The sequence below is a fragment of the Oncorhynchus gorbuscha genome, linkage group LG21, assembly GCF_021184085.1.
Source record: "Oncorhynchus gorbuscha isolate QuinsamMale2020 ecotype Even-year linkage group LG21, OgorEven_v1.0, whole genome shotgun sequence".
Lineage (NCBI taxonomy): Eukaryota > Metazoa > Chordata > Actinopteri > Salmoniformes > Salmonidae > Oncorhynchus > Oncorhynchus gorbuscha.
The window spans coordinates 12475677-12491891 of record NC_060193.1 but is presented as its reverse complement, the minus strand read 5'-3'; the positions used below and the strand labels follow the sequence as shown (position 1 = coordinate 12491891).

The 16215-nt window shown below is 46.9% G+C and overlaps 1 protein-coding gene across 2 annotated transcripts in view; it reads left to right on the top strand.

Annotated features, from left to right (window-relative positions):
* Positions 1 to 15804, top strand: part of LOC124008635 (acetylcholinesterase-like) — a 73962-nt gene extending 58158 nt beyond the window's left edge. For both annotated transcript variants that reach the window (XM_046320105.1, XM_046320104.1), the window contains exons 9-11: positions 2411 to 2603; positions 2739 to 2917; positions 14497 to 15804. In XM_046320105.1, coding sequence (XP_046176061.1) covers positions 2411 to 2603; positions 2739 to 2917; positions 14497 to 14618 — 494 coding nt within the window. In that variant the 3' untranslated portion in view covers positions 14619 to 15804. The remainder of the gene's footprint in view (positions 1 to 2410; positions 2604 to 2738; positions 2918 to 14496) is intronic.
* The last annotated feature ends 411 nt before the right edge of the window (positions 15805 to 16215 follow it).

Below are 16215 nucleotides of genomic sequence, written 5' to 3'. Positions count from 1 at the left end.
TAATCACAGGTGTTGATTTGGGAAAGCTAGCTAAAACAGTGGGTGAGACAACAGCTAATCAGCTAGCATAACAACAGCAGGTAAAATGGCATTGACTAGGCAACGGGGCCGACAGATAAATCAAACAAGCAGAATGGAGTACCGTGATTAATGGACAGTCCAGCGTGCATCAGCTATGTAGCCAAGTGATCAGAGTCCAGGGGCAGCGGTGGATGGGGCAGGGAAGCTGGACTGGCGAGTGTTATCCAGGTTTTAAAAAACTAACTAACAATGACTAAATAGCTTGTAGCTAGTTAGCTGGTTCGCTTCTGGAGGTTCTTGAGTGTGTTCTAAAAATAAAAAATAATAGCGATTCCGTATCACATTGGGTGAGGCAGGTTTCCGGAAGGTATAAACAAATTTTAAAAATCGGAAAGAGATAGAAAGTACATATGGGCCACTGCGATGCAGACGGTTAGCAGGCCTGTGCTAACAAGCTAACAGATTAGCAGGCCGGTGTAAACAAGGTAGTAGTTAGCGGACCTGGGCTAAACAAGCTAGCAGTTAGCATGCCGAATTAGCAAGCAAGGAGATAGCGAGGGCTAGAGAGTTAGCCTTTGGAGGACGTCGCGATGGGGTGAGTCTGTTTATTCCTCTTCATGCAGTGACATCGATAGACCGGGCGTGGATCCGGGTATAGAAGCCCAGGAGTATGCTAGGAACACAGGAGCTCTGGCCGGGCTAGCTTCAAGCTACGTGGGTGGAAACGCTAGCCAGGAGTAATCAACCAGGGATGCGGTTTAGCTCGATAGCTAGTTGTGAAGATCCAGCTGAAAAAAATGTTCCGTTTGCGAAGGGAATCCGGGGATAAAAAATAAATGGGTCCGTTATGCTCTGGTTAGCGTCGCGTTGTTCGAACTGGCGAGAGCTTTCCGAACTAAAGGTTAGCTGATGACCGGTTAGCTGAAGACCTCTAGCATAGCTGGTGGTTAGCTGGCTATCTTCAGTTGAGGGGTTCCGGTTCCGAAGTAAATATAAATACTTTAGGAAAAGTAGCTACATTGGTGAGGCGGATTGCAGGAGAGTATTTGGAAGCTTAGGTTTAGCTAAATGTTTTTAAAGATATGCGAAGAAAAATATCTAAAACGAAAAAGAGACGATATTTACAGAGAGACGATACGACAGGACGACTTACTGCTACGCCATCTTGGAACCTCTAGCTAAGCTATCCTTAGCTAGCTGAAGAAAGTCCATTGGAATTGGCTCTTTGGCTGATAATCGTGACAGACTGTCGCATGGAATATATATCTGTTCACGCTAACATTTTTACGGTTAGAATCAGTGTTTTTTAGGTTTGATGTAGATGGTTGATTTAAAAGACGACATGAAAGTATCTTAAAAATGAACAACCAATCATGTACAAAATGTTCATAGAATGATCAAAAAATAATAATTCAGACATTGTTGGGTTATGAGTAAAGTAGGAAATTTAACATGGGAGTGAAGGAAGTAACCTAAGAAATGTAACATGGAAGTAACCTAAGAAATGTAACATGGGAGTAACCTAAGAAATGTAACATGGGAGTAACCTAAGAAATGTAACATGGGAGTAACCTAAGAAATGTAACATGGGAGTAACCTAAGAAATGTAACATGGGAGTAGCCTAAGAAATGTAACATGGGAGTAACCTAAGAAATGTAACATGGGAGTAACCTAAGAAATGTAACATGGGAGTAGCCTAAGAAATGTAACATGGGAGTAACCTAAGAAATGTAACATGGGAGTAACCTAAGAAATGTACCATGGGAGTAACCTAAGAAATGTAACATGGGAGTAACCTAAGAAATGTAACATGGGAGTAACCTAAGAAATGTAACATGGGAGTAACCTAAGAAATGTAACATGGGAGTAACCTAAGAAATGTAACCTGTGTCTGTACCCTCCTCGGGGGCATGGTCACGGTAAGCCACGCCTCGCCGTGTGTATCTATACGCCCACTACATTCCAACACAGAGAGATGTTTTTTTTAACATGCTTAATTGCCATTTTTTGGAAGGAAAACTATTTCACTCATAATGTAATTGATGTTGTTCAACCAAAAAGTCTAACTCAAAGTCCTGTGTTATAATATAATATATGCCATTTAGCAGGCGTTTTTATCCAAAGCGACTTACAGCCATGTGTGCATACATTTGACGTATGAGTGGTACCAGGAATCAAACGCACTACTCTGGTGTTACAAGCACCATGCTCTACCATTGCCTCTCCTATCCCTCCATTGATCCCAGGTGAAGTGTACCTGTTTGCCTGTTACAGATAATACACCAGAGTGGTTGATGTCATAGTCCTGCACAGCTCTAGGCAGCCATCTTGGTCATGGATTCATTCTGGTGTCCTATTTTATTGTATGCTCTACCCCAAACTCTATAGGTGGAGTGTACCTGTACCTGTTTGACCACCGTGCGTCTAACCTGGCGTGGCCTGGGTGGATGGGCGTTATCCATGGTTACGAGATAGAGTTTGTGTTCGGCATGCCACTGGAGAAGAGACTCAACTACACAGCCGAGGAGGAGAAACTGAGCCGACGCATGATGAGATACTGGGCTAACTTCGCACGCACCGGGTAATGGATAGAGAGAGAGAGAGAAAAAAGGGAGAGAGAGAGAGAGAGAGAGAGAGAGAGAGAGAGAGAGGGGGGGGGGAGCGGGGCATATCTCTCTTCCTCTCTCTGACTCCTTCCTTCCACCTCTATCTCCAGTAACCCCAACATCAATTTTGACGGCAGTGTGGATAGCAGGCAGAGGTGGCCGCAGTTCACCAACAGTGAGCAAAAACACGTGGGGCTGAACACAGAATCTCTGAAGATCCACAAGGGCATGCGGAACCAGCTGTGTGCATTCTGGAACCGCTTTCTGCCACGCCTCCTCAATATCACCGGTAAGGGGGTTACACACGCATATTCATTATTGAATTAATTATTGGGCTGCAAGTACATATTCAACTTATTTATACAGAGGGTTCATGAATATTCGGAGGGAGCTCTGTGCAGCTTACTGTCTTTTGCAGAGAAAACTACTCAACTGACTTATAGAACTATAAAAAGAACTGAGACAGGAGAGAGGGGGGGGGCGGGAGGAGACAGAGTGAGAGAGCAGGGGCGAGTGAGGTAGGAGGGGGTGAGATGGTGTAGATTGTTTAGTTTTGCAGTGGAACTTTGTTCATGGTCAGTATTGCGAACTATAGCTAATCGCCTCCCTGCTAAACTGACCCAGAGTCAGATTGGATGAAGAAGTATAGGACAATGATGTCATAGATTTTAGGTTAGCTCTGGCATCTAAATGCCATGCACACATTCTTGGGAACCAGATGTTACATCCAGTGGTTAATTTGTAAATCGGGAGGTGGGGCACAAAAAGTGAGTGCGCGGGGGGGACCTGAGGAGTTCTGAGGTACCAGAATGCATGAGAAAGATAAATCACCTTTATAATAAAGCATTGCATGCATATCATTGCATTTGCGTAGTGGCATAGAGCAGCAGAGTAGAGGCGTTTACAGAAGTTGAACAAAATTTGTGAAAAATTTGGTCTTTTTTAAACGCATTAGGCCCGGGCTGAAAATCTACTTTTTCACGTAACGTTTTTTGAGGGGGCAGGAGAATTAACGAAGAGGCAACTCAAATTAACTTTACTCGCTTTTATTATAATTTTTACATTGAAAAAAAGTGAATGATTTTTTTTATGCCACGGGAGGTACAGGATCCGGCCAAATAGGTTCAGGAACATAACATTTCAAAACGTAGTACAGGATCCGGCCAAATAGGTTCAGGAACAAAACAGTTCAAAACGTAGTACAGGATCCGGCCAAATAGGTTCAGGAACATAACAGTTCAAAACGTAGTACAGGATCCGGCCAAATAGGTTCAGGAACATAACAGTTCAAAACGTAGTACAGGATCCGGCCAAATAGGTTCAGGAACATAACAGTTCAAAACGTAGTACAGGATCCGGCCAAATAGGTTCAGGAACATAACAGTTCAAAACGTAGTACAGGATCCGGCCAAATAGGTTCAGGAACATAACAGTTCAAAACGTAGTACAGGATCCGGCCAAATAGGTTCAGGAACATAACAGTTCAAAACGTAGTACAGGATCCGGCCAAATAGGTTCAGGAACATAACAGTTCAAAACGTAGTACAGGATCCGGCCAAATAGGTTCAGGAACATAACAGTTCAAAACGTAGTACAGGATCCGGCCAAATAGGTTCAGGAACATAACAGTTCAAAACGTAGTACAGGATCCGGCCAAATAGGTTCAGGAACATAACAGTTCAAAACGTAGTACAGGATCCGGCCAAATAGGTTCAGGAACATAACAGTTCAAAACGTAGTACAGGATCCGGCCAAATAGGTTCAGGAACATAACAGTTCAAAACGTAGTACAGGATCCGGCCAAATAGGTTCAGGAACATAACAGTTCAAAACGTAGTACAGGATCCGGCCAAATAGGTTCAGGAACATAACAGTTCAAAACGTAGAACAGGATCCGGCTCAAATTAAACACTGACCGCATTCCAAATCGCACCCTAATCTCTATAAAGTGCACTACTTTTACCAGGGCCCATAGGACAGGCCTGTTCACTATAAACTCAATAGGGTGCCAGTTGAGACAGGTTAGCAGGAGGAAGAGAATAGAGATGAGCCGGCTCTTGTAGGTGAACGTTGGGAGCCGGCTCGCATATCAGAAGAGCCAAATCTATTTATAAAAAAATAAAGATATGAATATTCAAAACGCACACATTCGTTCTGACTGTCTGCTCAGACTAACAGCCTCACCTGTTGTTCCTGTCAATCAGACAAGCAGTGTCAACCAATGAACCAAAGATGCGTGAGGGAGGGCAGAGCCAACTCACTCACAGTCACACACTTAGCAGCCGAGGAGAGAGAGGAAGGACAGCTGTGAAAACAACAGCTGGAAAATTAGTTGGAAGCACAGTAGCATTTGGATGCATTTTAATAATGTAGACAATGTTAGAACACAGTATAGAATTTGCTAAACAAAATCTTATATAAAGCCGGTTCTACGCACAACCTACACCGACATATTGGAACTGTTCACCCAACTGTGAAGCTAGCTGTAGCGGAGCTTCGAGAAACTAGCAGGCCTGCTAGTGATAGTGGTGGAGTCAGCACCTCCACACGTGGAGATGTATCCACTCAGTCAAGTAGGCCTTATCTGCCACCCATAGCAACAGTCTTCTATGGACCAGTTAATGCCAAAGTCTTATGTCTGTAGCAAAACAAAGCTAAATTGATATTGCATTGGCTAAAATGATTGCCACCAATTTCCAGTCATTTTTGATTGTGGAGGACAGAGGTTTTAGAAATTATAGCAATAGTCTAAATCCAATGAACACAATTCCAAGCAGAAAAACCCTTTCAAAATGACTTATTCCACCACTGTACCAGAGCACACAGGCTTCAGTGTGGAAAGAGTCCAAAAAGCTACTGCAGTTTGCCATTTTATATGTTGAAGCCGTTTCTTGAGTTAAAGGATGCCATCATCTCTACCCTGGCTATTTTCAATGTACCTGTTGATGCTCTGACCCAAGAGGAATGGGAGGTGGTGGAGGAGGTGTGCAGAGTCCTGTTGATGCTCTGACCCAAGAGGAATGGGAGGTGGTGGAGGAGGTGTGCAGAGTCCTGTTGATGCTCTGACCCAAGAGGAATGGGAGGTGGTGGAGGAGGTGTGCAGAGTCCTGTTGATGCTCTGACCCAAGAGGAATGGGAAGTGGTGGAGGAGGTGTGCAGAGTCCTGTTGATGCTCTGACCCAAGAGGAATGGGAGGTGGTGGAGGAGGTGTGCAGAGTCCTGTTGATGCTCTGACCCAAGAGGAATGGGAGGTGGTGGAGGAGGTGTGCAGAGTCCTGTTGATGCTCTGACCCAAGAGGAATGGGAGGTGGTGGAGGAGGTGTGCAGAGTCCTGTTGATGCTCTGACCCAAGAGGAATGGGAGGTGGTGGTGGAGGTGTGCAGAGTCCTGTTGATGCTCTGACCCAAGAGGAATGGGAGGTGTTGGAGGAGGTGTGCAGAGTCCTGGAACCCTTTGAGCAGGTCACTGTGGAGATCAGTGGAGAGAGGTACAGTAAGCAGTTATTACTACATCATTATTTAATCCAGTATTATATTTGTATATGAGCAGTAGATGAGAATGTAGTATCAGTAGACAAAACATGAGCCTGAACTAATAAGTTACTGTTCTCTCCTTTCAGCGATGTGACAGCCTCACAAATGATACTCCTGTGTCAGGATGTGCAGTGAATCACAGCCAGCCGCCAGAGAGAAGCAAATGTAACCACAGGACATGTGACAGAGTTGATGGACACCCTGTGTTCATCAATGGACAGGAAGTTCCACAGAATGGAATATAATCAAGTGCTATCAGAAACCGCTGCACTTGACCCCGGTGTAAGAAGTTAGCCTTCAGTGATGCCAGAGGGATTGATGAGGCTCTTCAAAGAATAACCTCAGCTGCAGGGAGGAACAGCCCCAACAGTCAGCTGGCTCAGGCACCAGGGCAACAGGAAGAAGAGGGAGGGACAGCCCCAGCAGTCAGCTGGCTCAGGCACCAGGGCAACAGGAAGAAGAGGGAGGGACAGCCCCAGCAGTCAGCTGGCTCAGGCACCAGGGCAACAGGAAGAAGAGGGAGGGACAGCCCCAGCAGTCAGCTGGCTCAGGCACCAGGGCAACAGGAAGAAGAGGGAGGGACAGCCCCAGCAGTCAGCTGGCTCAGGCACCAGGGCAACAGGAAGAAGAGGGAGGGACAGCCCCAGCAGTCAGCTGGCTCAGGCACCAGGGCAACAGGAAGAAGAGGGAGGGACAGCCCCAGCAGTCAGCTGGCTCAGGCACCAGGGCAACAGGAAGAAGAGGGAGGGACAGCCCCAGCAGTCAGCTGGCTCAGGCACCAGAGCAACAGGAAGAAGAGGGAGGGACAGCCCCAGCAGTCAGCTGGCTCAGGCACCAGGGAAACAGGAGGAAGAGGGATCAGATGGAGCAGAAGCACCAGCAGTAGTGCCACAAACATCTGCTGTTTGGATGCTGTTTGACGAGAGAGAAACTGGGGATGCAACACGAAGGAATCCCTCAGCAGATGCCATAATGGAGATCCGATCCTATTTGGAGGAGCCCCTCCAAAGATCTGCAGATCCTCTGAGCTGGTGGAAGAACAAGGCCTCTGTCTACCCACGGCTTACTAAAGTCATGACAGGGAGACTCTGCATAGTGGCCACATCTGTTCCCTCTGAGAGGGTCTTCTCGAAAACGGGGACAAATAATTACTGAGAGAAGAAAGCTCATCAGCCCCTCGAAAGTGAGGCAGCTTGTATTTCTGAATGCAAATCTCTCATAAAAGCAAAATATGGTCAGCATTGCTGTGTGCTGCTAGTTTATTACATGGCAACAAAGAAGAGAAAGAAAAGAGGGACCAGTTTAATGTTTTCAGTGGGATGCTGCAGTTTTGCACATTGTTATTTATTTTTCTTTGATGTGGTGCAATATTCTATTATTATGTTCAGATTGTATTTGTTTTGAATTGTTACATTTATATGCACTTTGTTTATATACATTAAAAAGTTGTACTTTAAATGCGAATGTTTAATAGCATTATTTTTCATAACAAACCAATGCATTTTTAAATACATTGTGGTTAAAGTAGAGTATGATTTCATTTAATAAATTAATTAGAATTGTTTTAACACCAACCCTAGTCAAACTATCATCTTTCATTTATAACTCTTATACAGTGGGGAGAACAAGTATTTGATACACTGCCGATTTTGCAGATTTCCCTACTTACTGTCATGCAGGTGAAAGAGGACCCAAAAGCGACTTGGCGAAAACAGAGTCTTTAATCCAGTAAAGTAAATACAATCAAAAAAACACAACTTTCACTCGAAATGACGAGGACAAACTGGAGACTCGATCTTGAACAGCAGGTGAACAGCAGGTTGCCTCGGGAAGGCACTTGAACCAGACAGACTCAGACACCTGCTCACCACGCAGCATCTGAGGAAAACACGACACGACAGGGCGATACACAAACACAGCACGGTGAATTCTAGACAAGGAACCGACAGGGCAGAAACGAATAACAAGGAGAGAAATAGGGACTCTAATCAGGGAAAAGGATCGGGAACAGGTGTGGGAAGGCTAAATGATGATTAGGGGAATAGGAACAGCTGGGAGCAGGAACGGAACGATAGAGAGAAGAGAGAGCGAGAGAGTGAGAGAGGGAGGGGGAGAGAGAGGGATAGAAAGAGGGAAAGAACCTAATAAGACCAGCAGAGGGAAACGAATAGAATGGGGAGCACAGGGACAAGACATGATAATAAATGACAAAACATGACAGTACCCCCCCACTCACCGAGCGCCTCCTGGCGCACTCGAGGAGGAATCCTGGCGGCAACGGAGGAAATCATCAATGAGTGAACGGTCCAGCACGTCCCGAGACGGAACCCAACTCCTCTCCTCAGGACCGTAACCCTCCCAATCCACTAAGTATTGGTGACCCCGTCCCCGAGAACGCATGTCCATGATCTTATGTACCTTGTAAATAGGTGCGCTCTCGACAAGGACGGGAGGGGGCGGGAAGACGAACGGGGTGCGAAGAAAGGGCTTAACACAGGAGACATGGAAGACAGGATGGACGCGACGAAGATGTCGCGGAAGAAGCAGTCGCACAGCGACAGGATTGACGACCTGGGAGACACGGAACGGACCAATGAACCGCGAGTCAACTTACGAGAAGCTGTCGTAAGAGGAAGGTTGCGAGTGGAAAGCCACACTCTCTGGCCGCAACAATACCTTGGACTCTTAATCCTGCGTTTATTGGCGGCTCTCACAGTCTGTGCCCTGTAACGGCAAAGTGCAGACCTCACCCTCCTCCAGGTGCGCTCACAACGTTGGACAAACGCTTGAGCGGAGGGAACGCTGGACTCGGCAAGCTGGGATGAGAACAGAGGAGGCTGGTAACCCAGACTACTCTGAAACGGAGATAACCCGGTAGCAGACGAAGGAAGCGAATTGTGAGCGTATTCTGCCCAGGGGAGCTGTTCTGCCCAAGACGCAGGGTTTCTGAAAGAAAGGCTGCGTAGTATGCGACCAATCGTCTGATTGGCCCTCTCTGCTTGACCGTTAGACTGGGGATGAAACCCGGAAGAGAGACTGACGGACGCACCAATCAAACGACAGAACTCCCTCCAAAACTGTGACGTGAATTGCGGGCCTCTGTCTGAAACGGCGTCTAACGGGAGGCCATGAATTCTGAATACATTCTTGATAATGATTTGTGCCGTCTCCTTAGCGGAAGGAAGTTTAGCGAGGGGAATGAAATGTGCCGCCTTAGAGAACCTATCGACAACCGTAAGAATCACAGTCTTCCCCGCAGACAAAGGCAGACCGGTAATGAAGTCTAGGGCGATGTGAGACCATGGTCGAGAAGGAATGGGGAGCGGTCTGAGACGACCGGCAGGAGGAGAGTTACCCGACTTAGTCTGCGCGCAGTCCGAACAAGCAGCCACGAAACGGCGCGTGTCACGCTCCTGAGTCGGCCACCAAAAGCGCTGGCGAATAGACGCAAGAGTGCCTCGAACACCGGGATGACCAGCTAACTTGGCAGAGTGAGCCCACTGAAGAACAGCCAGACGAGTGGAAACAGGAACGAAAAGGAGGTTACTAGGACAAGCGCGCGGCGACGCAGTGTGCGTGAGTGCTTGCTTAACCTGTCTTTCAATTCCCCAGACTGTTAACCCGACAACACGCCCATAAGGAAGAATCCCTCGGGATCAGTAGAAGCCACAGAAGAACTAAACAGACGGGATAAGGCATCAGGCTTGGTGTTCTTGCTACCCGGACGGTAAGAAATCACAAACTCGAAACGAGCGAAAAACAACGCCCAACGAGCTTGACGGGCATTAAGTCGTTTGGCAGAACGGATGTACTCAAGGTTCTTATGGTCTGTCCAAACGACAAAAGGAACGGTCGCCCCCTCCAACCACTGTCGCCATTCGCCTAGGGCTAAGCGGATGGCGAGCAGTTCACGGTTACCCACATCATAGTTGCGCTCAGATGGCGACAGGCGATGAGAAAAATAAGGGCAAGGATGAACCTTATCGTCAGACTGGAAGCGCTGGGATAGAATGGCTCCCACGCCTACCTCTGAAGCGTCAACCTCGACAATGAATTGTCTAGTGACGTCAGGAGTAACGAGGATAGGAGCGGACGTAAAACGTTCTTTTAGAAGATCAAAAGCTCCCTGGGCGGAACCGGACCACTTAAAACACGTCTTGACAGAAGTAAGAGCTGTGAGAGGGGCAGCAACTTGACCGAAATTACGAATGAAACGCCGATAGAAATTAGCGAAACCTAAAAAGCGCTGCAACTCGACACGTGACCTTGGAACGGGCCAATCACTGACAGCTTGGACCTTAGCGGAATCCATCTGAATGCCTTCAGCGGAAATAACGGAACCGAGAAAAGTAACGGAGGAGACATGAAAAGAGCACTTCTCAGCCTTTACGTAGAGACAATTCTCTAAAAGGCGCTGTAGAACACGTCGAACGTGCTGAACATGAATCTCGAGTGACGGAGAAAAAATCAGGATATCGTCAAGATAGACAAAAACAAAGATGTTCAGCATGTCTCTCAGAACATCATTAACTAATGCCTGAAAAACAGCTGGCGCATTGGCGAGACCAAACGGCAGAACCCGGTACTCAAAATGCCCTAACGGAGTGTTAAACGCCGTTTTCCACTCGTCCCCCTCTCTGATGCGCACGAGATGGTAAGCGTTACGAAGGTCCAACTTAGTAAAGCACCTGGCTCCCTGCAGAATCTCGAAGGCTGATGACATAAGGGGAAGCGGATAACGATTCTTAACCGTTATGTCATTCAGCCCTCGATAATCCACGCAGGGGCGCAGAGTACCGTCCTTCTTCTTAACAAAAAGAACCCCGCCCCGGCCGGAGAGGAAGAAGGCACTATGGTACCGGCGTCAAGAGACACAGACAAATAATCCTCGAGAGCCTTACGTTCGGGAGCCGACAGAGAGTATAGTCTACCCCGAGGAGGAGTGGTCCCCGGAAGGAGATCAATACTACAATCATACGACCGGTGAGGAGGAAGGGAGTTGGCTCGGGACCGACTGAAGACCGTGCGCAGATCATGATATTCCTCCGGCACTCCTGTCAAATCGCCAGGTTCCTCCTGAGAAGTAGGGACAGAAGAAACGGGAGGGATGGCAGACATTAAACACTTCACATGACAAGAAACGTTCCAGGATAGGATAGAATTACTAGACCAATTAATAGAAGGATTATGACATACTAGCCAGGGATGACCCAAAACAACAGGTGTAAACGGTGAATGAAAAATCAAAAAAGAAATAGTCTCACTGTGGTTACCAGATACTGTGAGGGTTAAAGGTAGTGTCTCAAATCTGATACTGGGAAGATGACTACCATCTAAGGCGAACATGGGCGTAGGCTTCTCTAACTCTCTGAAAGGAATGTCATGTTTCCGAACCCATGCTTCGTCCATGAAACAACCCTCAGCCCCAGAGTCTATCAAGGCACTACATGTAGCACCCGAACCGGTCCAGCGTAGATGGACCGACAAAGTAGTACAGGATTTTGATGGAGAGACTTGAGTAGTTGCGCTCACCTGTAGCCCTCCGCTTACAGATGAGCTCTGGCTTTTACTGGACATGAATTAACAAAATGTCCAGCAACTCCGCAATAGAGGCACAGGCGGTTGGTGATCCTCCGTTCCCTCTCCTTAGTCGAGATGCGAATCCCTCCCAGCTGCATGGGCTCAGTCTCTGAGCCAGAGGAGGGAGATGGTTGCGATGCGGAGCAGGGAAACACCGTTGATGCGAGCTCTCTTCCACGAGCCCGGTGACGAAGATCTACCCGTCGTTCTATGCGGATGGCGAGAGCAATCAAAGAGTCCACATCTGAAGGAACCTCCCGGGAGAGAATCTCATCCTTAACCACTGCGTGGAGTCCCTCCAGAAAACGAGCGAGCAGCGCCGGCTCGTTCCACTCACTAGAGGCAGCAAGAGTGCGAAACTCAATAGAATAATCCGTTATGGACCGTTCACCTTGGCATAGGGAAGCCAGGGCCCTAGAAGCCTCCCTACCAAAAACTGAACGGTCAAAAACCCGAATCATCTCCTCTTTAAAGTTCTGGTACTTGTTAGAGCAATCAGCCCTTGCCTCCCAGATAGCTGTGCCCCATTCTCGAGCCCGGCCAGTAAGGAGTGAAATGACGTAAGCAACCCGAGCTCTCTCTCTAGAGTATGTGTTGGGTTGGAGAGAGAACACAATCTCACACTGCGTGAGAAAGGAGCGGCACTCAGTGGGCTGCCCGGAGTAGCAAGGTGGGTTATTAACCCTAGGTTCTGGAGGCTCGGCAGGCCAGGAAGTAACAGGTGGCACGAGACGAAGACTCTGGAACTGTCCAGAGAGGTCGGAAACCTGAGCGGCCAGGTTCTCCACGGCATGGCGAGCAGCAGACAATTCCTGCTCGTGTCTGCCGAGCATGGCTCCTTGGATCTCGACGGCAGTGTAACGAGCGTCTGAAGTCGCTGGGTCCATTCCTTGGTCGGTTCCTTCTGTCATGCAGGTGAAAGAGGACCCAAAAGCGACTTGGCGAAAACAGAGTCTTTAATCCAGTAAAGTAAATACAATCAAAAAACACAACTTTCACTCGAAATGACGAGGACAAACTGGAGACTCGATCTTGAACAGCAGGTGAACAGCAGGTTGCCTCGGGAAGGCACTTGAACCAGACAGACTCAGACACCTGCTCACCACGCAGCATCTGAGGAAAACACGACACGACAGGGCGATACACAAACACAGCACGGTGAATTCTAGACAAGGAACCGACAGGGCAGAAACGAATAACAAGGAGAGAAATAGGGACTCTAATCAGGGAAAAGGATCGGGAACAGGTGTGGGAAGGCTAAATGATGATTAGGGGAATAGGAACAGCTGGGAGCAGGAACGGAACGATAGAGAGAAGAGAGAGCGAGAGAGTGAGAGAGGGAGGGGGAGAGAGAGGGATAGAAAGAGGGAAAGAACCTAATAAGACCAGCAGAGGGAAACGAATAGAATGGGGAGCACAGGGACAAGACATGATAATAAATGACAAAACATGACACTTACAAAGCATGTAGAGGTCTGTCATTTTTATCATAGGTACACTTCAACTGTGAGAGACGGAATCTAAAACAAAAATCCAGAAAATCACATTGTATGATTTTTAAGTAATTAATTTGCATTTTATTGCATGACATCAGTCAGTATTCCCTCCGCCTTCATCAGTATTCCCTCCTCTGTCAGTATTCCCTCCTCCTTCCTCAGTATTGCCTCCTCTGTCAGTATTCCCTCCGCCTTTGTCAGTATTCCCTCCGCCTTTGTCAGTATTCTCTCCGCCTTCGTCAGTATTCCCTCCGCCTTCGTCAGTATTCCTTCCGCCTTTGTCAGTATTCCCTCCTCCTTAGTCAGTATTCCCTCTCCCTTAGTCAGTATTCCCTCCTCCTTAGTCAGTATTCCCCCCTCCTTAGTCAGTATTCCCCCCTCCTTAGTCAGTATTCCCTCCTCCTTAGTCAGTATTCCCTCCTCCTTAGTCAGTATTCCCTCCTCCTTGGTCAGTATTCCCTCCTCCTTAGTCAGTATTCCCTCCTCCTTAGTCAGTATTCCCTCCTCCTTTGTCAGTATTCCCTCCTCCTTTGTCAGTATTCCCTCCTCCTTAGTCAGTATTCCCTCCTCCTTCATCAGTATTCCCTCCTCCTTCGTCAGTATTTCCTCCTCCTTCGTCAGTATTCCCTCCTCCTTCGTCAGTATTCCCTCCGCCTTCGTCTGTATTCCCTCCGCCTTCGTCTGTATTCCCTCCGCCTTCGTCAGTATTCCCTCCGTCACTATTCCCTCCACCTTCGTCAGTATTCCCTCCTCCTTTGTCAGTATTCCCTCTTCCTTTGTCAGTATTCCCTCCTCCTTTGTCAGTATTCCCTCCTCCTTTGTCAGTATTCCCTCCTCCTTCGTCAGTATTCCCTCCTCCTTTGTCAGTATTCCCTCCTCCTTTGTCAGTATTCCCTCCTCCTTCGTCAGTATTCCCTCCTCCTTTGTCAGTATTCCCTCCTCCTTCGTCAGTATTCCCTCCTCCTTCGTCAGTATTCCCTCCTCCTTTGTCAGTATTCCCTCCGCCTTTGTCAGTATTCCCTCCTCCTTCGTCAATATTCCCTCCGCCTTCGTCAGTATGTGTTAATGTTAGAGATCTGTGTGAAACATGTCTGTAATCCTCTGACCCTAACCTATGACCTCTGGTTAGAAAAACAGGCTCTCCCACCCTGGGTTCCTCTCTGACTGATAGTGTGTGATTCCATCTGTGGGTGAGAGTGGTAACTCTGTCTTTCACTTGTAGTAATATCTCTCTCGCTCCCTTTCTCCTCGCTCCCCAGATAACATAGACGAGGCGGAGCGTCAGTGGAAGGTGGAGTTCCATCGCTGGTCCTCCTACATGATGCATTGGAAGAGCCAGTTCGACCATTACAGCAAGCAGGAGCGCTGCACTGACCTCTGAGGAGAGGGGAGAGAGAGAGAGAGATGCCGACCATGTCCTTCCATATTATCCTACATGTCTTCATGTGATATGTTGAGGCTTGGTATGTTGAGGCTTGATATGTTGAGGCTATTATATTTTACTCAATGTGTTTTTTCTGGTTTCCATTGCAGAGGTTATAGCAGGTCTATAAGACTTTTCATCAGACAGGAGTTATAGAAGGAGATGGTCATTGATGATGTGTGTGTGTGTGTGTGTGTGTGTGTGTGTGTGTGTGTGTGTGTGTGTGTGTGTGTGTGTGTGTGTGTGTGTGTGTGTGTGTGTGTGTGTGTGTGTGTGTGTGTGTGTGTGTGTGTGTGTGTGTGTGTGTGTGTCTGAACCTCTGGGTCCCACCCACCTCACTCTTTAAAAAAAAAACTTTATTATTTTCCAGTTGATACAAATTTCACGATCTGCTCATTTGAAATGATCTTTATTTAAAACAGCTAGTGTTGTCTGTCTATGTATCTGTTCACTTGTCTTGATCTCATATATTCTTCCCTCTGGTTATATAGTGCTGTTCATTGTATCTCTGTGTAGTGTCTTCTGCTGTCTCAGTGGGCCCAAATGTAAAAACCTAAAACCACTGATCAACTGTTATGTTAGACTAGGAATCTGGAGCCATGTAAATCCCTGTGTTCTGGGTTAGAAAAGAACTGCACTGAAACTGTGTGTGTGTGTGTGTGTGTGTGTGTGTGTGTGTGTGTGTGTGTGTGTGTGTGTGTGTGTGTGTGTGTGTGTGTGTGTGTGTGTGTGTGTGTGTGTGTGTGTGTGTGTGTGTGTGTGTGTGTGTGTGTGTGTGTGTGTGTGTGTGTGTGTGTGTGTGTGTGTGTGTGTGTGTGTGTGTGTGTGTGTGTGTGTGTTACATGTCCATCTTGTTGATCACTGCTTTGGTTTTGGTTTTCAATCCATAGTGTGTGTATGAACTGTGTATGCACTTGTCTGCATATATTCACATATCTCTGTCAATCACCTATATGTAGCTAAACTAACCCCTCATGTATGCCAGTACACCTACTGTTTGTTTTAGTGCGTATTATGATATTTTGTGTGTGTGTTTAGTGCTGATGTTGTCTCTGTACCAACGGTTGATGTGTTTCTCTCCTCCATCCCCCTCTCCATCTATCCCTCCTCCTCTCTCTTCAAATCAAATCAAATCAAATCAAATCAAATTTTATTTGTCACATACACATGGTTAGCAGATGTTAATGCGAGTGTAGCGAAATGCTTGTGCTTCTAGTTCCGACAATGCAGTGATAACCAACAAGTAATCTAACTAACAATTCCAAAACTACTGTCTTATACACAGTGTAAGGGGATAAGGAACATGTACATAAGGATATATGAATGAGTGATGGTACAGAGCAGCATACAGTAGATGGTATCGAGTACAGTATATACATATGAGATGAGTATGTAGACAAAGTAAACAAAGTGGCATAGTTAAAGTGGCTAGTGATACATGTGTTACATAAGGATGCAGTCGATGTTGTAGAGTACAGTATATACATATGTATATGAGATGAATAATGTAGGGTAAGTAACATTATATAAGGTAGCATTGTTTAAAGTGGCTAGT